At 46.0% G+C, this 23,989-nt stretch overlaps 1 protein-coding gene across 3 annotated transcripts in view; it reads left to right on the top strand.

Annotated features, from left to right (window-relative positions):
* Nucleotides 1–23,989, top strand: part of RXRA (retinoid X receptor alpha) — a 111,881-nt gene that overhangs the window by 21,667 nt on the left and 66,225 nt on the right. For 2 of the 3 annotated variants that reach the window (XM_075260736.1, XM_075260738.1), the window contains exon 2: nt 22,396–22,437. The exons of the other annotated variant lie outside the window; for it this stretch is intronic. In XM_075260736.1, coding sequence (XP_075116837.1) covers nt 22,396–22,437 — 42 coding nt within the window. The remainder of the gene's footprint in view (nt 1–22,395; nt 22,438–23,989) is intronic. 3 annotated transcript variants of the gene reach the window in all.

Below are 23,989 nucleotides of genomic sequence, written 5' to 3' on the forward strand. Positions count from 1 at the left end.
GTCCCCCAGATATCTAACCATTGATATATTTCCAGGAGGGATAACAGAGGATCAACACAACACAGAGTTAGAAGAAAAGATGCCCCAGATTTGCTCATTCCGCAGGTATTTACTAACCCGACACGTCAGGAGAGCCGATGGATCCTGTGTAAGGACTTTCTTACCTTATGACACAGACTCAGAACAGTAAGGTGAACTGAGCCTAAGGGATTTGTGCAGTTTTCATTCTTATTAGTTTTGAATGTCACATGTCCCCAGCGTGTCGGGGATTTCTCTGCTTTTCACGCGGCTTATAATAGATGAATATTCTTGATGTTGGTGAGATCAGATACACATGTTGGTAATGGTGAATGTTCTGCCCCTGAATATGTCTCTGTCACTGTATTTTTATGAAATATCTCTAAATTTCAGCCTGGCCTTTCGTAGCAGCCTCCTGACCCCTCCAGACCTGTCACCTGAGGCAGAAGACTCAATAATGAGAACTATTACTGTGATGGGGAGGAAGTTATTAGTGGGGGGCCACGGGGGGTCCTGTGTGTGTGTGGGCGGCTAATCTGCCTGTAGGATGTCTGCAGGAGAACGACAAGTCCCAGCACTGAACAATAAGCTGTGCAATGTCGTATGCATGGTTGTTTTGTGAGGAGTATGCAGGGGTTAATTCGGCAGGTCTGTGGATGGCTGCAGGTTGCATTACTTTACATTACACTACAGTAGTCTGCACATAGGTGGAGCGAGCAGCGGCTGCCAGCGAGACTGTGCCTGTGTGTCTGGAGGGTAATGATGCTGAAGAGGTCAATGAGTTATAGACGATCACCCCAGCTGTTAGGCTGCAGACTGCGGGCTGTGATGTATCGCTCCGGCTATATTTAGCCTCCTCACCTACCTCGTACATGATATTTACTCTGAACGAAACGTGTTACAAGTCTTATGTGAGGTCAGCCCTGCAGCTGGAAGGAATTCATAGCAATCTCACCGCTGATCTCTAGTATAGGGATAGGCTGTATTCTCAGTGATGTCACCACTGATCTCTACTATAGGGATAGGTTGTATTCTCAGTGATGTCACTGCTGATCTCCAGTATATGGATAGGCTGTATTCTCAGTGATGTCACTGCTGATCTCCAGTATATGGATAGGCTGTATTTTCAGTGATGTCACCGCTGATCTCTAGTATATGGATAGGCTGTATTCTCAGTGATGTCACCGCTGATCTCTAGTATATGGATAAGCTGTATTCTAAGTGATGTCATAACTAATCTCTTGTTTTTTCCTTTGTTCAGCAGTAATGGCCTCGGTCAGCGTAACTAAGGTCTTGTGGGCCCAGGTGCAAACTTTTGTCCAGGGCCCCCTACCCCCTTCCTAGTGCGAATTCTTGATAGTGGCTGTTATGGGCACTGAAGCGATAGCTCAGATACTCGAATGCGATATAGCTTTAGTACCCACAACTGCAGTTAACAAGAATACGATGAATGAGCAGTACAGCGCCCGGCATGTAAACAGTACTGGGACAGATTACATGCTCCGCAGTGGAGCCCACACAGTATTAGGTGCTTATCGGTGCCCACCCCCCACCAGAGCCTGAACCCCTGTCCCCCCCCTCTTGCCCACACAAAGCCTGCACCCCCATTCCCCCTCTTGCTCACACACAGCCTGCGCCCCCAGGTCACCCTCTTTGCTCACACACAGCCTGCATCCCCATTCCCCCTCTTGCCCACACAATGCCTGCACCCCCATTACCCCTCTTGCTCACACACAGCCTGCGCCCCCAGGTCACCTTCTTTGCTCACACACAGCCTGCACCCCCATTTCCCCTCTTGCCCTCACAAAGCCTGCACCCCCATTCCCTCTTCTTTCTCACACACAGCCTGCGTCCCCATGTCCCCCTCTTCCTCACACATGTTCTCTTCTCTCCCCCTTACGTTCCATCAGTCTTGTTCCCAGCAGCTTCCACACTTCCCTGTACAATCCAGATAGCTCCGCCCACACAAGAGTCTGATCAAAACCTAGTGGGCTAAAGGACCTTTGATGACATCATGACGTCATCAAAGGTCCTTTAGCCCACTAGGATTTAGTATCTTCTGCAGGGAGAGCTCAGAGTGGATGCTCAGGACAGGTGAGTACAAGTATTTATTTATTTTTATACACCTCCCCTTGTCTGGCATTTAATGGAAAGTGGCTCAGTCAGGCCCATTTCTATTAACAATATGTATAACAGTCGGAGAACAAGGCTTTTTCCAATCGCCATGGTCGGGGGCCCCGTACACCTCTGGGCCGGTTGCACTCCCTGCGACCACGATTGTTACGCCACTGGCCTCGGTACATACAGTATGATGATCTTTTCCCTCACTTACGCTGTTCTGGATGTTTTTACCTTTGAGCTTCATATCTTTGGTTTGATGCGGAGCAGATCCTTTAGTCCTCCGGTCTGAGACTGACCTCTTCATGATCTTTCTCTTCACACCTTCCCTATCAGTGACACAAGATGGTCCCGTCGCCATCCCTTGCTGACTTTTGCTGTGATTGCGGACACAATAAGCTCGCGCTCCTCCTTTCCCTCTCCCCCGCTATTTATTATCCACCAGAGAAGTGAATCATTAGATAAGGGACCTACAAGCCCAGGCCTCCCGCCAGGTCCTACTGAAAACCTCCTTACAAGTTGTCAGCGCCTTCTTCCTGCGTTTCAACAGCAGTCAAGATACGTTACTGTGGATTTAACCCTTTCTGCGGTATGTCAAAAGCTGGGAACTTGCTCGCTTACGCTTCACACCATCTTACACGCTTGATAAAGACTGTCTCAGACACTTGTCCATCTGGACGTCTCCAGACTTGTAAGCAGCAAGTATAAGATATTGAATCAAAAATCTATAGGCTTATATATAATGTGGCCAAGGCCAGAGAGTCGACACCGTATCCAAGGGTGATCCCAGGCTCCAAGAAATTCTTCTGTGACTAGAAAAAAAGCTGTAAGGAATCACGAGACGTCCTCCCAAGTCTACAGAGTTCACTTCCAGGAATGGCTTATCAGAATATTCCAAAAAGTGGCATTGTGGCCTTTACCGCTGCTCATCCCATCAGTACAGACCCGAGCATGTGTATACTATATATGTATTATGCTACTTTCTTACCATTACCCCAAACATCCAGCTTATCTGCATCTCCATAAAGCCATCTGCTAAGGTTTCCTGAAAACAAATCCTTAACTTCAATGATTTCACGACGTCCAGCCTGCAACACAAAGCCACTAATAATGACGATATCTGCAGCTGGCGCAGCTAAAATTACCAAAAATTCTATATGTATGTGGATACACAGCAACGGCCCGGCAGGTGTTCCCTGGGATTAAAGGAAAATTTCATGCTAAAAGGAAAATAAAGAAAGGTGGCCAGTATGTGAATGTAGAAGATTTTATACATATATGTCCACCATTGTACCCTTAGTATGCAGAAAAAGGGGACACACTCTGTAAACGTATTTAGTATGATATGAGTTACATCCTGTATTATACTCCAGAGCTGCGCTCACTATTCTGCTGGTGCAGTCACTGTGTACATACATTACATTACTTATCCTGTATTATACTCCAGAGCTGCGCTCACTATTCTGCTGGTACAGTCACTGTGTACATACATTACATTACTTATCCTGTATTATACTCCAGAGCTGCGCTCACTATTCTGCTGGTGCAGTCACTGTGTACATACATTACATTACTTATCCTGTATTATACTCCAGAGCTGCGCTCACTATTCTGCTGGTACAGTCACTGTGTACATACATTACATTACTTATCCTGTATTATACTCCAGAGCTGCGCTCACTATTCTGCTGGTACAGTCACTGTGTACATACATTACATTACTTATCCTGTATTATACTCCAGAGCTGCACTCACTATTCTGCTGGTACAGTCACTGTGTACATACATTACATTACTTATCCTGTATTATACTCCAGAGCTGCGCTCACTATTCTTCTGGTACAGTCACTGTGTACATACATTACATTACTTATCCTGTATTATACTCCAGAGCTGCGCTCACTATTCTGCTGGTGCAGTCACTGTGTACATACATTACATTACTTATCCTGTATTATACTCCAGAGCTGCGCTCACTATTCTGCTGGTACAGTCACTGTGTTGATTCCAGGGGACATCATGTTTCATTTCTGAGGATTCTTTAGTATGAATATACTTACAGTGACATTGTGGGGTTAATATCTCCTTTTTGCAGTGTGATGTTCCCCTGGGGTGTATATGGTGTTACTTTGGTGTCTGTAGGGGGCGCACTACAAGGTTACTTGTATTACTCTCACTTTTCTCTGCTCAGACTTATTAGTCACAATTGGAATTTATTATTAGATGAAGGTCTCTGGATAAAAGTAAAGCCCTGTGAGGAGTGTGCGGAGCGGGTGAGGGGATAGATGAGCAGACACCCCCTCATACACAGACGCTATTAGTCGTGTCTGAGGGTTTGGACCTTTGTGTCTTCCTCACATTTCCCATCTCGCAGACTTAATTATACACCTATCATTCTGTTTTCCAGACTTTTGCTCCAAATGGGTGTGTCGCCAGAAGAGCGGCTCCCAATTATCTGTATTGCATAATGGGCGTTGGGAGCCTTTGCCAATCCTGAGTGCGCTCCCCGCAGTCTGCAGGAAGAGTTACACCTTACCAATGAGTAGTTATTATTCCTCGTGTGAATGGGATATGAAGTAAGAGTGGATTATATGCAGAGTCTTGTGTGTGGCTCCTCGGCAGTCGTCTTGTGTCTGGCTCCTCAGCAGTCGTCTTGTGTGTGGCTCCTCGGCAGTCGTCTTGTGTGTGGCTCCTCAGCAGTCATCTTGTGTGTGGCTCCTCAGCAGTCGTCTCGTGTGTGGCTCCTCAGCAGTCGTCTTATGTGTGGCTCCTCAGCAGTCGTCTTGTGTGTGGCTCCTCAGCAGTGGTCTCGTGTGTGGCTCCTCAGCAGTCGTCTCGTGTGTGGCTCCTCAGCAGTCGTCTCGTGTGTGGCTCCTCAGCAGTCGTCTCGTGTGTGGCTCCTCAGCAGTCGTCTTGTGTGTGGCTCCTCAGCAGTGGTCTTGTGTGTGGCCCCTCAGCAGTCATCTCGTGTGTGGCCCCTCAGCAGTCATCTCGTGTGTGGCCCCTCAGCAGTCATCTCGTGTGTGGCCCCTCAGCAGTCATCTCGTGTGTGGCTCCTCGGCAGTCGTCTTGTGTGTGGCTCCTCGGCAGTCGTCTTGTGTGTGGCTCCTCAGCAGTCGTCTTATGTGTGGCTCCTCGGCAGTCGTCTTGTGTGTGGCTCCTCAGCAGTGGTCTTGTGTGTGGCTCCTCAACAGTCATCTCGTGTGTGGCCCCTCAGCAGTCATCTCGTGTGTGGCTCCTCGGCAGTCATCTTGTGTGTGGCCCCTCAGCAGTCATCTCATGTGTGGCTCCTCGGCAGTCATCTTGTGTGTGGCCCCTCAGCAGTCATCTCGTGTGTGGCTCCTCAGCAGTCGTCTTTTGTGTGTGGCTCCTCGGCAGTCATCTTGTGTGTGGCCCCTCAGCAGTCATCTCGTGTGTGGCTCCTCGGCAGTCGTCTTGTGTGTGGATCCTCAGCAGTCGTCTCGTGTGTGGCTCCTCAGCAGTCGTCTTATGTGTGGCTCCTTAGCAGTGGTCTTTTGTGTGTGGCTTTGGCCTGTGACAATGAATGGTCATTGTGTCAGCTGGGCCTTGCGGTGCTATCGATCGGTTTATATAGTGCGGTTTTCCAGGCCATAAAGGAAGCGGTGATTGTCTTTGTTCCTGCGTTGCTTTGTGTTTAGGAATTGCTGTGTTGTTGAAGTGCTGTGAATTGCGCTCTGGGGGTCATTAACCTTGATAATGGTTGCACTTGGGGGTCTGTTCCTGGATGTGCTCGTCCTGTGTCTTTGTGATTTCAGCACCTTCCAGTTGTCACTGTGGTGTGTGGAGACCCTATAACTCCAGCACATCCTTTCATGTGTCTCTTCCCTGGTAATAAAGTCTTCCCAGCCATTCAGACGGCTCCCCGGGAGCTGTAAAACTCTCGCCCCGGCCTCCTAGTCACTGCGCTGAGCCAGAATGACAGCAAATCGCTCTGTGGAGGGAAATAGCACAAACAGAATAAAACGAAAATTGTCCTCCGCTCGCAAGCAATGCACTAATGAGTCATTTACATGTTTAGCGCTGAGAGATGATGCCGGCCACCGCTGCCTTCTCCGACTTACAGGCCGCTGCAGCATTGTCTGAGATGAGAATAATGAAGGCTATCTGTCAGTGAATGGCGGCTCTCCAGGTACAGGCCAAAGGGGTGACTGATCCCCAGGCACTTCGGTTTGCTGGGACTTTTACTTTCAAAAGTGACCGAATGACCACACCTGTAGGTTACAGAGGGGCTGAAGTGTCATGGCGGACAGTATAATGTCCAAGGTATTGTGCGCTACTACTACCATGTATCTAATCTTCTCATGTGGAATTCTGTACCATGTATGTATCATATAATACATACAGTCTGCTCAGCTATTGTATCTAAGCCTATAGTGTATCATACTGAGCTGTGTATTTAATCCTATGCTTGGCGTGTGATACTGTCTGCTGACCTAGTGTATCTAATCCAGTGATGTGATACTGTCTTCTAAGCTACATACATGAGATACAGTTATCCAAGTCCGTCATATGTGATACTGTCTTCTCTGCTTCTGTATATAAGCTTATAACATTTTATAGGATTAGATACAGTAGCTCAGCAGACAATATGATGTATGATACTGTTTGCTGAGCGGTGTATCTAATCCTATCCTGTGTGATACTGTTTTCTGAGCGGTGTATCTAATCCTATCCTGTGTGATACTGTATACTGAGCTGTGTATCTAATCCTATCCTGTGTGATACTGTCTGTTGAGCTGTGTATCTAATCCAATCCTGTGTGATACTGTATACTGAGCTGTGTATCTAATCCTATCCTGTGTGATGCTGTTTGCTGAGCTGTGTATCTAATCCTATCCTGTGTGATACTGTACTGAGCTGTGTATCTAATCCTATCCTGTGTGATACTGACTGCTGAGCTGTGTATCTAATCCTATCCTGTGTGATACTGTATACTGAGCTGTGTATCTAATCCTATCCTGTGTGATACTGTATACTGAGCTGTGTATCTAATCCTATCCTGTGTGATTCTGTATACTGAGCTGTGTATCTAATCCTAGCCTGTGTGATACTGACTGCTGAGCTGTGTATCTAATCCTATCCTGTGTGATACTGAGCTGTGTATCTAATCCTATCCTGTGTGATACTGTCTGATAAGCTGTGTATCTAATCCTATCCTGTGTGATACTGTATATTGAGCTGTGTATCTAATCCTATCCTGTGTGATTCTGTATACTGAGTTGTGTATCTAATCCTATCCTGTGTGATACTGTCTGATAAGCTGTGTATCTAATCCTATCCTGTGTGATACTGTATATTGAGCTGTGTATCTAATCCTATCCTGTGTGATTCTGTATACTGAGCTGTGTATCTAATCCTAGCCTGTGTGATACTGACTGCTGAGTGGTGTATCTAATCCTATCCTGTGTGATACTGCTGAGCTGTATCTAATCCTATCCTGTGTGATACTGCTGAGCTGTATCTAATCCTATCCTGTGTGATACTGTATACTGAGCTGTGTATCTAATCCTATCCTGCGTGATACTGACTGCTGAGCTGTGTATGTAAGTATTGCTTGTGTGGTGACGTCTCAGCTCTGGCTTCCCCCCATCATGTAATATTGAGGCCTTCATTCAGTGATATCTTGGACGCCGCCATCTTAACGTTGACTTGTTACCCCTACTTAAGATCCCTGTTCAGTGACTATTAGCATGAATTAAGAAGGACGTGACCCTGTAGTTTGGGGGGTTGAAGCCGGACACGTTCCCGGTAAATCAGGGCTCTGGCGGCGATTCATAACCATTTGCTATAAAACGTTTTGCCGTCATTAATTCCAAAATGTCATTTTTCCTGTATGAATCATGTCAGCAGCATAATTGTAGATAATCGCCTATTACCTCAGCGCAGACTAGAACATCTCGACCACGTCCGCCACGTTTGAGGCCCAGTGTAGTAATCCACCAGTATGTGACTGTGGAACTGGTCAGAAGGGTCCTGCTGAACATGGCGGATGTTCTCTTACATGGCAGTGTAGATGTTACCGGATCCCCAGGCAGAGGAGCATGTAAGCGCTACAGTCCCATATGCATCACATGACCACAGTAGCCATGTGGTCACATGTTATAGACAAGACATCACCACTGCAACCCCTTAAACCTCGGCCAATGGGACATCTGACAGGTACGTAATATCTTATTTATTTTTCGCACCCCTACGCCCATCCAGATTTTGTCCGATCTCTGACAATCCCTTTATTGTGAGATTCCCCTTAAGAATTCCTCATAAAACTTCTGGCATAATTTTAGCTTTTGCATCGCACATCCTGCTTCCTCCTCGTCGTGGACGCGGCCTTCGAGGATGTTTATTGATGAAAGGAAAAGGGTTTGGTAAGTGTGACGTTTTGTGACGTTCTAGTGTCAGGGGTTGCTCCTTTGGCTGAGGGTTACCAATAGTGTAATTCAGTTTCAGCCGGACCCCCCATGATGTGCGCTGCTCACATTTACAGGCCGTGTGTTGCGTCTTTACACGTTTTTAATCGGCCTTCATTAGACCATCAGGCCGGTGTTTGGTGTCACATCCGATTCCTCTTGTCCTCTGTGCTGCTCAAGGGTTCAGCAGATACAAAGTGATTGGGTTAAATATCTTGGTATTTCAATCTCCTGCCTTCTGAAACACCCTCCGGTGCGGTGACATTTTTCTCCTTGTGAATCCTTATTAGTTGTGAAAAGAGAAAGTGTGACATGGCGGCGGGCGCGGAGCCGCGGGGTAGGAGAGGAAGGTTGTAGCAGGACTGCTGGTGAAAACACTGATCGTTCACATCGCCTGTGATATGCAAAGCCTACACTTAGAGCCCCAAAAACTAAGGCAGAGTTGGCGGATTTACTGCAGATCAGCACCACAAGTTTGCAGCGATATTCTGTACGATCCAAGTGGAGGAGGTGGAAAATATCGCCATGAATATCGGAGCATGTACTTGTGAGATAAACCCGTGGACTCTCGCTCTTTGCATAGCATGAAACTTGCCCGGGATCCCCTCTCATGCTATACAGGCAGATTATGCAGATGAATTATTCTGCAATTTGTCCCCAATTTGTCTTCCTATGAGGTTTGAGATGGTGAAATATCATTTTGACAGTGAAGCCGTCCCTGTGATCCGCTGATCACTGCCCTTCTATGTCTTGACATCGTATTGATCATCAGTATCATCAATAGCGGACCTGATCAACGCAGATACAATCCGTGCCTTAGTGATGGCCCCATGGGATGACCCAACATGGGCAACGTTCACACCTGAACATTTTGTATTGCATCTAATGATTGTCTATGGCAGTGATTCCCAACATGGGTGCCGCGAGGTGTCTGCAGATGATCGCATGCCGTCATGAAACATTATTTGCCTTTTTAGCAAAAATTATTATTTTTTTTTAAGAGTGCTCAGAGTCTGAAAAGATTGGTTTAAGGGGTCACATTGCAACTTTGGAACAACACAAAAAATCCAAACCTGCTGTTTTTTTGGGTTGCTGGACACTTGACATTTTACCATTCATAGATTTTAGTACAAAATGCAAATGACTGAAGCTTGCAAGCAACATGTCATGCGACAGGTCATTGTGTATCCCTAACTTAATACATCCTGACCCTAATAGACCCAAGACGGAGCAGACAATTGTTTCTCTGGCCTCCCCCTTTAGTATCAATGCTGCTTGCTGTACTGTATATGTCAGGGTGTATTACTGTCGCTGCTCTGCTGTTTATAGGATCGCGCCGGGTCCATCGCCGGGTTACTGCGAACGTTTTGTTTATTTTACCGCTTAGTTTTCTGTTTGATGTTTCGGGGACGTTAAACTAAAAGTGACCACATCAATTGCACAATTCTCTGTGAAATTAGGGTTTTGGTGCTTGACAAGTCGCTTAGTTTCCTTGGACGCTGTGACTGTCTCTGCAGCTTAAGAGCAGATACAAGGCTGCGTTTGTCTGACTTTCCTCTGGCGTCTTTCGGGTTGGTTTTCACTGTGGTCATTTGTCTGTGAAATGCCACACTTGGGAAAAGATGAAAGTTTTATAGCTGATCTATGGACGGATTCATAAAGACTATTGTCTCCTCTCTTTTCTCTCTCCTTTATTTTCTTATTATATAACGGCCCAGAAAAGAGCGAGGCGCACGGCATAAAGCGCCTCAGCCGGATAATGCGATTGGCTAAAGGCATTTCAGAGCTGTCAATTTCCCACAATGCGCCGTAAATTTTGTTGTCCATGGATTGTGCTTCTGAGAACAGGATCTGCGATTTGAGGGGAACCATCTTCTGTTCTCCGACTGTTCGCTCTTCTCCTGTCCCTTTTCTGTAACGTGAACGCCTGTCACTCTGTCCCCAGAAGAAAAAGCTCCTGTCCTGATTTACACGACTTGTCCCCTCCCAGGCCGAAAATAAACTAGCGACCGTGACGTGTTTAATGGGTTAAATGGAGCTGATTGGCAATGGGTACACGAGGGGAACCTGGAAAATCGGAAGAGCAGAAGTCATTGTATTAATGTGAAGGGACGAGCCAGTGATATGTATTATGTATCCTGTACCCCGAGTGTCAGCCTGTCATTATCCTGTACCCCGAGTATCAGCCTGTCATTATCCTGTACCCCGAGTGTCAGCCTGTCATTATCCCGTACCCCGAGTGTCAGCCTGTCATTATCCTGTACCCCGAGTATCAGCCTACCATTATTCGATACCCCGAGTGTCAGCCTGTCATTATCCTGTACCCCGAGTGTCAGCCTGTCATTATCCTGTACCCCAAGTATCAGCCTGTCATTATCCTGTACCCCGAGTGTCAGCCTGTCATTATCCTGTACCCCGAGTGTCAGCCTGTCATTATCCTGTACCCCAAGTATCAGCCTGTCATTATCCTGTACCCCGAGTGTCAGCCTGTCATTATCCTGTACCCCGAGTGTCAGCCTGTCATTATCCTGTACCCCAAGTATCAGCCTGTCATTATCCTGTACCCCAAGTATCAGCCTGTCATTATCCTGTACCCCGAGTATCAGCCTGTCATTATCCTGTACCCCAAGTATCAGCCAGTCATTATCCTGTACCCCGAGTATCAGCCTGTCATTATCCTGTACCCCGAGTGTCAGCCTGTCATTATCCTGTACCCCGAGTGTCAGCCTGTCATTATCCTGTACCCCGAGTGTCAGCCTGTCATTATCCTGTACCCCGAGTGTCAGCCTGTTATTATCCTGTACCCCGAATGTCAGCCTGTCACTATCCTGTCCCCTGAGTGTTGTCCGCCATTACCTCTAATTACAGTTCTGTCTATTAGCGCTTAGTCTTGCCGTCCTCGCGTTGCTCTTGGATTAACCATCCAGTAAACCTAATATCCTCCATCATCCTGAGTTTAGCACCAGTGTCCACAAGTCACCAGTTAAGGCTTCAGTATCCCACAATCCCGGGTTAATCCTGACAACCTGTTACCTCTTTGTCTTAAAGATTATCCCCCATATGCTGTCCACTGTCTTGTGGGGTCTAGCTGGTCATGTGTCCTTACCCTATGAGCTGACACTTAAACCACTGACCCTGAATAGTAGAGTGATATCCTATGTATCCTTGGTATTGTGAATGGACCTATAGCACCGCCATTGTGTACTTCTTTAGTCAGATCTGCCACTTTTGTCTGGATCACACCCAAAGCCGACATTGAAATCTTTTACTTTTTTTGCCATTCATGCCGCGTCCCTTGATATTTTTCATGTGTATTGTGCTCCGCCGATGAGATTATAGCAGCTGTAGGATTTTTTTCATTATACCTTTCATAAAGCAATGCTATTCCATACGACTAAGGACCAGGTGCAAGGAGTCTTCCAGGAACCTGCTGATATAATGGGGGCTGCGGCTCCTCCAGGGTCCTAACATCACCACAATAAGTTTTCTGTCTGTGACTTGTCACATGACTCTGGCGCTGGCATTTATGGAGTTAAAAGGCATCGAAATCCAAGACTTGTCTGACTCGATTGCACCATGGGTGGTAAAACATGACATCCCGTCTGTGTCTGACATTTCCCCAGCTAGTGTTTACATGCTCGCTATAGATCTAACCATTGTACAATGCTATAGAAAGAACATGCACAATGTATACATTCCCCATTACATGCTTATGCCTTGGGCATAGCAAATGCCAACATGCAGGCGGCGCGGAGCATCCTGGGTTGTGGCATGTCCACACCCGGGGAGAGATGGCAGGACACCCCGGCGTGATCTATGCCGCTCAGCACTTTTGTTCTGATGCAGTGGTGACCGACACGGAGGTCTATAAATCTTGTTTGTTTTCTGAGCCACTTTATTCTTGTGGCCTGTCCGTCTGAGCGACATTCCCAGGCTATTGCTGATTCTGTGAAAATACAAGGCCATCATTCATTGTGATAGCCGGCTGAATAATGATGTGAGGGCTCCTCTATACTGTCACGCTGCAGCATCCTTCTCATGCTGGGTGTAAATCTCACCCCACTTAGTATCACTTAGACCGGCCGAAAGGAACCAAGCGTCCGGGTCCTGAGAAAATCAGCCCTGGTATTTAGAAGCGGCATTTTCTCAGGACCTGGGCACTCGCATCTTCTACCCCTATTTATATGATCCCGAAGATCAGAGCTTGGCAAGGGCCAGGTAGTCAGAGGGCCTAGACCGATGTCTATAGAAGCCACCAAATAAGTCACACTGGCTCTTACCCCTATGCAAAGGGTTAGAGGGTCATATCCCCCCCCCCCTCCGGCCTCCCTTAGAAAGGTGATTGTGTTCTATTATATCTATGAGTCCTTTAGTATAAGGCCTGCTGCTGTCTCCTCTGTTTTAACCCTACTTTTTATGAAATTTTGCTATAATAGGATTTTCCAGGAGAGTTGTTTGTGAAAAATATTATTTTTAACTAAATGCAGACCTTTATCCCAGATATTCCAGAAATATTGTTAGAATAGCGCCACCTGCTGCTTCTATGAAAGGCCTTTCCTTTGTCCACCTGTATAGATGTTATGGTGGACGCACAAGCTCCGTCTTGCTTCGTTGTCTATTCTGCCCTGTAAGCTGAGGGATCTCCCATGAAGGTGCTTTATCTTCTTGTCAGAGAGGTGCGGAGCCAGTGCGCCTGTGTCATGGACATGCAGAGAGGTGACCGACTTGCCACAACAGAGGGAGACGCAAGACTGAGCATGTGTGACCACCTTGTGACCAGACTGAGCACGTGTGACCACCTTGTGACCAGACTGAGCACGTGTGACCACCTTGTGACCAGACTGAGCATGTGTGACCACCTTGTGACCAGACTGAGCACGTGCGACCACCTTCTGACCAGACTGAGCACGTGTGACCACCTTGTGACCAGACTGAGCACGTGTGACCACCTTGTGACCAGACTGAGCACGTGTGACCACCTTGTGACCAGACTGAGCACGTGTGACCAGCTTGTGACCAGACTGAGCACGTGTGACCACCTTGTGACCTGACTGAGCACGTGTGACCACCTTGTGACCAGACTGAGCACGTGTGACCACCTTGTGACCATACTGAGTACGTGTGACCACCTTGTGACCAGACTGAGCACGTGTGACCACCTTGTGACCATACTGAGCACGTGTGACCACCTTGTGACCATACTGAGCACGTGTGACCACCTTGTGACCATACTGAGCACGTGTGACCACCTTCTGACCAGACTGAGCATGTGCGACCACCTTGTGACAAGACTGAGCGCGTGTGACCACCTTGAGACCAGACTGAGCACGTGTGACCACCTTGTGACCAGACTGAGCATGTGTGACCACCTTGTGATCAGACTGAGCATGTGCGACCACTTTGGCAAATTTCTGGGTGGACACAGCAGATGGCGCTGTGCTAATATTATTCCTGGAATATCTGGGGATAGAATATAGACAATCCCTTTAATAAACCGGAACCTCCCAAGGTCCAAGTGCTTGTGGCTCCGGCCTCTCTTCTTCCTCAGAACGTGACCCCTGCACCTGAAATCTTACAACCATATGGAAGATCAGACTGCGGCGCTTTTTTTCCTAACAATCAGCAACCGAATCTCTTTCCAAATGAGGAGCATTGATGGCCACTTACCTCCGGAAATATTATCCCTCTTACCGGGCGGCTGAATATTTTATGGGGCTGAATTAAAAATTAACGTATGCGGCCCGGCTGTCATCGTGCGGAGAGAAAGGAGAGTGTGTCATGTTGCGTGGTTGTAGTTCCCTTTGTAATGAAGCCGTGTCATTTAGAAAATGACATGACTGTGTAAAACGCTCTTCGGCGGCCTCTTTAATTAAGAGCGAGACATAATACTAATCTGCTGTCATTAATGAATTTTTAACCGCGGCAGTGAGAGTTGCGTGACGTCGGGGGCTCGCGCTCTGTTCCAGGATTTAATTTTGGGAGTACTTAACCCTTTACCATGCCAAAGCTTCCGAAACTCCTGCAACTTTACAAGTGAATTCACACACGGCAGATTAGATGCAGATATTTCTGTGACTGTGAATGAAACCTCCTCGTCTAGAGGAAGGGAACTGATTTTCAGTTGCAAAAATCACTGTAAGGCCCTGTTCACACATCGACTGATAGTCCAGATAGTGCAAATGCATTTAGAGGTGTTAGTGCAGCAATGACGCTGCCGACCCCACTGCAAGTGCACAGATATCTGCAAGGATGAAAGGATTGTTAGCTGCAGAAATGTGCAACTACATCTGCCACATGTGAACACGCCCTTAGTTATTATACTGCCTTACCAGTTTGCAGCAAATTCACACATTGACTCTTGCAACGAGGCTGCACCTTGGCCTCACACTGGCCAACCCTTAATATTGTATTGATGATACCCAGTATATAGGCCCCCATCGGCCCTCCTCGTGCTCTGCAACACTATACATTAGTCCTGGCGCCCGCTTATACATTCTATATTGATTATGTGCACACATAGGGAGCCCTGCCCTAGGTAAAGCCAAGCCCTTGGCGTCAGCTGATGCCGACACTGGATGATAATGTCTAGAAATCCAGAGACTTCAAACAGAAATGTTTTACAAAATGCAGAAAGATGAGTCGTGTGTGTGAATTCGGCCCCATTACACATCCCGCGCCGTATCGTTCCGAGTATTATCGCCTCTATCTGCATTGCTCAATGATGTTTTTATTTTGCTATTACTGCGGTCGCTGCCCAGAACCTGCTACACCCTAAACCAGAAGCCATTATTAGTTTTACTTAACTGCTTGAGGCCAGTTCACACAAACGTATAAACAGCCATCTTCTCCGTCACAAAATGATGTACAGACCCTATATCTGCGGAGTAGACGCATCACGAGGCCGTCAGAGACTATTGTCTTATAGTCCATGTCCATTGAGCATGATACCATTGTTTCCACACCATGATGTATTTTTGGGATGTTGGCTTGTTCCCCCATATACTTACCTAGATGTGGATACAACTGACTCCATGAGTATGAGCCTAATCATACAGCGGAACATGGACAGCGCGGTTGTATAACGCAGTTTCCCAGAAGATGGACTTCACATTGGGCACCACTTAATACATCTTCTATCTGCTCCAAAAAGTGGTGTCCAGAAGAAGGCCAATGTATGGCAGCCATGGAGGGACATGTGATAGGACTCATAGAGATCATAGAGACAAAGCAGCAGCTGATATACAGGACGGCCCCGCGCAGATCTGTAGGTGACAGTATATGTATAGGGTATTCTACTAACCATCATCTATCTGTGTACATGGACCCTGTTCAAGTAAATCTGCTGTGATCTGTGCCTTTAGATGTTCACATTCAGCTCCTTACATATACTAATACGTTTATATTATAGTCATAAATGTGTAATATATAGTATACAGACTGTAGAAGGAGCAAATCTGATGGTGGGAGGTTAGGAATGTGGGGAGGGCGTCACAGAATAGACAGCAGAAATCCTAAGATTTATCTGTATGAGTGTGTATACAGCAGTGCACACAAAGGGTTAATGCTGCGACCTGCTACGACACCCCTAATTAGTAGTATATGTGCATATAGTAGTGCACATGATGGGTTAATGCTGCGATGTGCAGCGATTTGCCTTACGACAGCTCCTAATTAGCAGTATATGTGTATATAGCAGTGCACACAAAGGGTTAATGCTGCGAAGTGCAGTGACTTGCCTTATGACAGCTCCTAATTTGCAGTATATGTGTATATAATAGTGCACACAAGGGGTTAATGCTGCGATGTGCAATGACTTGCCTTACGACAGCTCCTAATTCGCAGTATATGTGTATGTAGTAGTACACACGAGGGGTTAATGCTGCGATGTGCAGTGACTTGCCTTACGACAGCTCCTAATTAGCAGTATATGTGTATATAGTAGGGCGCACGAGGGGTTAATGCTGTGCTGTGCAGCGTCTTGCCTTACGACGGCTCCTAATAACTGTTTATTTCACAAGCTTAATTGCTTTTCACCTATTAAATGATTCCGGATGATTTGTGTGTCGCTGCCACAGGGGACGGCGCTGCTCGCGGAGCTATTCACAGACTCTGACATATTATTGGAGGACGCCATGATTGATGGCTTATTTTAATGCGTAAAGTAGTAAATTTAAGAATAAAACTAAATTCATTTATCCAAGGAAAGCGTTTGTCACTTTTCTCTGTTGCAGAGAGCGTCCCTTTATCTGGGGTACGACCCCTCACCCCGGGGAGCGGATAATATCTTCATGGCAGGATTATGACGCATTAAACCAAGAGGAATACACAATTTCATTTATTGGCATGTGGATTCACATTGGTTGCAGAATGTTATGTCCCCCTTGGTGAGGCTTTAGGAAGAGACATTGGGGCGGATTTAGCAAAACTGTCTAAAAGTTACACAAACGAGACATAAACTGCGCCCGGTTATCATAGTGTTTGATAAATCTGTCAAGTGCTCAGACCCTCTCACTTTACACCTCCTATTAGTTGGCTTCATTTTTGACATTTTATTGCACCATGGTGTTGAAACTTAGGCCAGGCCCCATTTGGTGAGTCCACAACCCCTTTCTTGTATAAATCTAAAAATATCTAAAAAGTGTTTAAACCTCTTGATAAATTTGGTTCACAGCAGGTTAGTCATTTTTTTTGCCCAAATTACGCCACTATTCTGGAGCATTTTGTTTGATAAATCTCCCCTTGTATTCCTTGTTACTTCAGATTCTGGCAGAGACAGGGAGGCAGTACTATCTGTGCCTACATCATTTATAGAAAGAGACAGAGAGCCAGTACTATCTGTACCTACATCATTTATAGGAACAAAGAGAGTCAGTACTATCTGTGCCTACCTCACTTATAAGGAGAGACAGGCAGTACTATCTGTGCCTACCTCATTTATAAGGAGAGACAGGGAGGCAGTACTATCTGTGCCTACCTCATTTACAAGGAGAGGCAGTACTATCTGTACCTACATTATTTATAGGAAGAGACAGAGAGGCAGTACTATCTGTGCCTACATCATTTACAAGGAGAGGCAGTACTATCTGTACCTACATTATTTATAGGAAGAGACAGGGAGGCAGTACTATCTGTGCCTACATCATTTATAAGAAGAGGGAGACAGGCAGTACAATCTGTGCCTACATCATTTACAAGGAGAGGTAGTACTATCTGTACTTACATTGTTTATAGTAAGAGACAGGGAGGCAGTACTATTTGTGCCTACATCATTTACATGGACAAACAGGGAGGCAGTACTATCTGTGCCTATATCATTTGCATGGGCAGACAGGGAGGCAGTACTATCTGTGCCTACATAATTTATAAGGAGAGACAGGGAGGCAGTACTATCTGTGCCTACATCATTTATAAGGAGAGACAGGGAGGCAGTACTATCTGTGCCTACATCATTTATAAGGAGAGACAGGAAGGCAGTACTATCTGTGCCTACATCATTTATAAGGAGAGACAGGAAGGCAGTACTATCTGTGCCTACATCATTTATTAGAAGAGACAGGGAGGCAGTACTATCTGTGCCTACATCATTTATAAGGAGAGGCAGGGAGGCAGTACTATCTGTGCCTACATCATTTATAAGGAGAGACAGGGAGGAAGTACTATCTGTGCCTACATGGTGAAGCTTTAACCAGACATTTTATTTCTTGTTACACTGTGCAATCTTCTACAAGACGAGTTATGATTTGTGTTGTCAGTCCACAAACGTCTCCGGTCTTCAGGTAACATGGAGGGATGTTATTGGAGGGCTTGTCTTGTACATGTCCCGACAGGAGGTACCCATCTACACTCACCGGCCACTTTATTAGGTACACCATGCTAGTAACGGGTTGGACCCCCTTTTGCCTTCAGAACTGCCTCAATTCTTCGTGGCATAGATTCAACAAGGTGCTGGAAGCATTCCTCAGAGATTTTGGTCCATGTTGACATGATGGCATCACACAGTTGCCGCAGATTTGTCGGCTGCACATCCATGATGCGAATCTCCCGTTCCACCACATCCCAAAGATGCTCCTCTATTGGATTGAGATCTGGTGACTGTGGAGGCCATTGGAGTACAGTGAACTCATTGTCATGTTCAAGAAACCAGTCTGAGATGATTCCAGCTTTATGACATGGCATTGCATTATCCTGCTGAAAGTAGCCATCAGATGTTGGGTACATTGTGGTCATAAAGGGATGGACATGGTCAGCAACAATACTCAGGTAGGCTTTGGCGTTGCAACGATGCTCAATTGGTACCAAGGGGCCCAAAGAGTGCCAAGAAAATATTCCCCACACCATGACACCACCACCACCAGCCTGAACCGTTGATACAAGGCAGGATGGATCCATGCTTTCATGTTGTTGATGCCAAATTCTGACCCTACCATCCGAATGTCGCAGCAGAAATCGAGATTCATCAGACCAGGCAACGTTTTTCCAATCTTCAATTGTCCAATTTCGATGAGCTTGTGCAAATTGTAGCCTCAGTTTCCTGTTCTTAGCTGAAAGGAGTGGCACCCGGTGTGGTCTTCTGCTGCTGTAGCCCATCTGCCTCAAAGTTCGACGTACTGTGCGGCGTTCAGAGATGCTCTTCTGGCTACCTTGGTTGTAACGGGTGGCTATTTGAGTCACTGTTGCCTTTCTATCAGCTCGAACCAGTCTGGCCATTCTCCTCTGACCTCTGGCATCAACAACGCATTTCTGCCCACAGAACTGCCGCTCACTGGATGTTTTTTCTTTTTCGGACCATTCTCTGTAAACCCTAGAGATGGTTGTGCGTGAAAATCCCAGTAGATCAGCAGTTTCTGAAATACTCAGACCAGCCCTTCTGGCACCAACAACCATGCCACGTTCAAAGGCACTCAAATCACCTTTCTTCCCCATACTGATGCTCGGTTTGAACTGCAGGAGATTGTCTTGACCATGTCTACATGCCTAAATGCACTGAGTTGCCGCCATGTGATTGGCTGATTAGAAATTAAGTGTTAACGAGCAGTTGGACAGGTGTACCTAATAAAGTGGCCGGTGAGTGTATATCCCCCACCCCCATGAGACTCAATTTGTGGCTGAGAGGCAGCTTGCTACCACAGAAACCTCCTTGACCGTGTCTGCAGTTAGAGCTCAGCTAAGCCTTTCCATCTGGACCAAGGACCTCACCCTCTCTTGTTTCTTAGACAGAGTTCTGTGAATTTTGAGTAGTTGAACACTTATATTTTTTGACTGATATTTGTTAGATATTTTACATCTTTCGGTAAATCTTACAAGCTGTTTTGTCCCACAATTATGTTTTCGGTGTCCCTGTAAAGGTGCGACATAAGTGCTGATTGATGTTCTTGTACAAAGGCCATTTAGGAATATCTTGGAATTAGCTTTACCCTGTATTGGGATGCAGACTGACATTGAGGAGACATGAGGCTGATAGAACTGGTTACCTGCACATGACCTCACATGACAGAGGAGGGCGGGCCGTGTGCTTGTGACTTGTGCTATTCCAGTGCAAGGAAGTGTGATGTCACTGCAGACTGTTCCTGTGGTTAATCATTACCCCCGTGAGGTGCGTCTTTTGTATCCTCTCCTGTATGTATATATAATCCACACACCATAGAGTAATAGAATTATTCATGTCTGCAAAGAACATCTCATCTGATGGCTCCTTACTGTCTACTGAAAGTAAGACCTGAGACCAGTGACCCCTCGGACCAGTAACACGGAGGCCGGAAACATAGAAATGAACCCTGCACTGGATTTTGGAATCTTGGTCCAGTGATTGATACCTGATTATGTGGTGGATAATGTGTCTTGCCGTATCTGACATGTGGTTACTCAGCCATATATATATATATATATATATATATATATATATATATATATATACTCTATATAGTATTGATTCCAGAACTGATACAATCTAAGAAGATCTCAGAGATGTCTCATATAAATGTGATCCTTAGAGGGTTACACCTGTGACTTGTATAACACTAGGGGTGATGCTGTGTCTGCTGCTCTTCGTGTGACCTGTGATACAGAGGAGCTAATGAACAGGTGGAACCAGTTTTTGTTGAGGGTTATAGGTTTTAGAACATTGAGTGAAATTTCTAGTTTCTCTGTCTAAAATCTACAACTATTTCTGGAATCTTCCTCATCTCTGCTTTATGGTTACTGCATTGTTCAATAAATGGCCTGCTTTGTATGGACAAATTTCTATGTAGGGTATCACACGCATAAGACAGAGAGGTAGTACTATCTGTGTCTGTATAATGTATTTGGTGTAAGGGGGAGGCTGTGCTATCTGTACCCACACTTTGTATGTGGAGAGAATGGAAGGCGGTACTATTATGCCCACATGATTCACAGGGTGAAATAGCGAGGCAGTACTATCTGTGACCACATCATTTTTATAGGCAGTACTATCTGTGCCCACATCATTTTTATAGGCAGTACTATCTGTGACCACATAATTTTTACAGGCAGTACTATATGTGTCTAGATCATTTACAGGAAGAGACAGCACTATCTGTACCTACTTTGTGCAGGGAGGCAGTACTATCTGTACCTACTTTGGGTAGGGAGGCAGTACTATCTGTACCTACTTTGTGCAGGGAGGAAGTACTATCTGTGCCTACTTTGTGCAGAGAGGCAGTAATATCTGTACCTACTTTGGGTAGGGAGGCAGTAATATCTGTACCTACTTTGGGTAGGGAGGCAGTACTATCTGTACCTACTTTGTGCAGGGAGGAAGTACTATCTGTGCCTACTTTGTGCAGAGAGGCAGTAATATCTGTACCTACTTTGGGTAGGGAGGCAGTAATATCTGTACCTACTTTGTGCAGGGAGGCAGTACTATCTGTACCTACTTTGTGCAGGGAGGCAGTACTATCTGTACCTAGTTTGTGCAGGGAGGCAGTACTATCTGTACCTACTTTGTGCAGGGAGGCAGTACTATCGGCATATTCATCACACACAGGAAGAGACTTGGAGGCAGTACTATCTGATTCTGGATTTTACTTGCATTTTCGGTTGTATACAGAAGGAAACTCTTTGCCACAGTTTTGTTTCCAGATTTTCCACTTTCTCTGCCCTATAGATATGTGATTATGGTCTGATCCATCCATAAAGTCAGTCGACTCCTCTACCTGTATGACCTGTCCCTCTGTCCACAAACAAGTTCCTTATAGGATCCTTTTCTTTAGTGCTCCGGTTCCGCCCTGCAGTTTCCCTAGCAGCAACGTGTCCTATGTCTTCCAAGGGTCTATAAGCAGACTTTGGCCTCCGTTCAGGAATTCCCAATTATCTCCGGGCAATCTCAGCTTCCAGTGTGCACGGAACAAGTCTGCTTCTGTCTACCACATCTGGAAAATGTTACACTGGGGCGTGCTGGCTGTCGTCACAGCGAGACTGACAAACCCCCACCCCCACCGGCCCGCCATCATGTTAACCCTTTTATTTGTTATTTGCTTGGTTGCTTTAAGGTATACGTGTGCAGAATGTATGTATAAGATGTTACCTTATATATCGTGTAAGATAATAACATAGACGTCAGTGTCCTTGCACACAGAGCTTGCTCTTCTCCATTCACATGCTATACTTATAGATTATGTTGCATTTATCTGTTTCTGGTAAACCTGGGTGACAACCAGTATGGCCACCTTTACTGCAACCAGAGCCGTTGTCATCCATCTTTGCCAGAGTCCTGCACAGCAGTTCTGCATAGTTAGATTTGCTTTTCAGGACTGTGCCTGTGATGGTCTCATGACATTTACTGATGATTTTTTTTCTTTGCTTTTTCTTATAGAGGGAAAGTTCTGTGACTATCCTACCATTGTATCGTACAACGGTAGGCCTGCGTGTTTTTGTATGTTTTCTATGTGTTGTGTATTTCTGTAGGGCCGAGCAGTACCCCCTGACATTGTGTGTGTATACATGTATATCTCAGTAGTGTTAAGTGCTCCTTCCCCTCATTCTCAATGTTTTCATATTGTTTTGTAATGTTTTTGCCCACACAATGTGTTTTCCTTTTTTTCCCCCTAGTTTTTTTTTCCATTCCTGGCCTTTCAGCTGATTAACACCCTCTTCTCACATCTCCGTCTGCCCCGTCTCTGTCTGCTTTTCTCAGATCTGCTCACTCGCCTACACTTTGTTTTCCTTCTATTTTTTTCTTTCTATTGGCCCTATGGGATTTTATAGCCATAACTGGGACAGAAAAGACGGCAGGACTCCGGATGCAAAGAAGGTTCATGGACGACACCTCGGCCAGCCTGCCTGGAGTGCTTGTCCCTTAGCTCAGTCACAGGGAATGTTGCTCAACCACATATTTGTAATAGAGGACCTGGGGAGGGGGTGAAGCAGTCACAACTACCCCATGATGGGAGCACGTGTTGGAAACTACAGAGAGCCAAACATCAAACAGAAATGTATAGATGTTTAATGCATTAAATATGAGAGGTCAGAGCCGCTATGGGGACCGTCTTCCCGGGCCGTGTGCGATTTCATCCTGCTGGGCTCTACAAACTGATTACTACAGCAAATGGAACTTGGAGAGAGATTAAAAACATTGGCTTATTTGCATGTTTTTTTCCCACAATTCTCCATGGCAGCAGATGCATGGCGAAGGGGGGTTAGCGAGATGATCAGGCAGATTTTTGCACCTGTGTTTGCTCTTTGGTATCTTCCCGGTTTTGCCAACTTTCTAAAATTGGACGGTTGCTTGGAGACCAGACTGTTTTCGATGACGAAGCCAAGGTGGCAGCCATTTTTAGCTCAGCAACTGCCAAAAAGGTCTGCAATGTATGACGAAGCAACGTCTGCAGACGGCGAATGTATTCAATGATAAAAAAAAAAGAATTCACATCAATAATAATGTGACGGCGACAGGAATCGCCTGACGTTGTATCACATATTACTGAATCATTTCTCATTGTACTGAATATCACCCCCCATCATCCCTCCTCCAGGGCCGAGATCGTCCGAGAATGCACTTTCCTCTGTGCTCCTATATATAAGTCAGCGGGAAACTGGGCCAATGATCCCTTGTCACAAATTAACCTGAGTATTAACCTACATATAATCACCCTGAATATAGAGAGCTTAAGCGAAATATACAAATACAATATAATATACAATATATAAACATAAGATAGGGGGCGTTCACACTACCGTCGGTGTCCTACATGCAGGGTTCTTCTGTCCGCTTGAGAAGTCGGACATCTTCACTTGCGGACAGGGAAGGACGGGCACAGAGTGCAAAAGAACGCACCCGATGCCCATTGAAATGAATGACAGGTGTCACGGACACAGCTAGTGTCCGCTCCTAATGTCCGTGACAGATTTTGAGCGGACACTACCTGTCGGACACCGACGGTAGTGTGAACGCTCCCATAAAGTGCATG

Source organism: Leptodactylus fuscus, chromosome 11 (genome assembly GCF_031893055.1).
Source record: "Leptodactylus fuscus isolate aLepFus1 chromosome 11, aLepFus1.hap2, whole genome shotgun sequence".
Taxonomy (NCBI): domain Eukaryota; kingdom Metazoa; phylum Chordata; class Amphibia; order Anura; family Leptodactylidae; genus Leptodactylus; species Leptodactylus fuscus.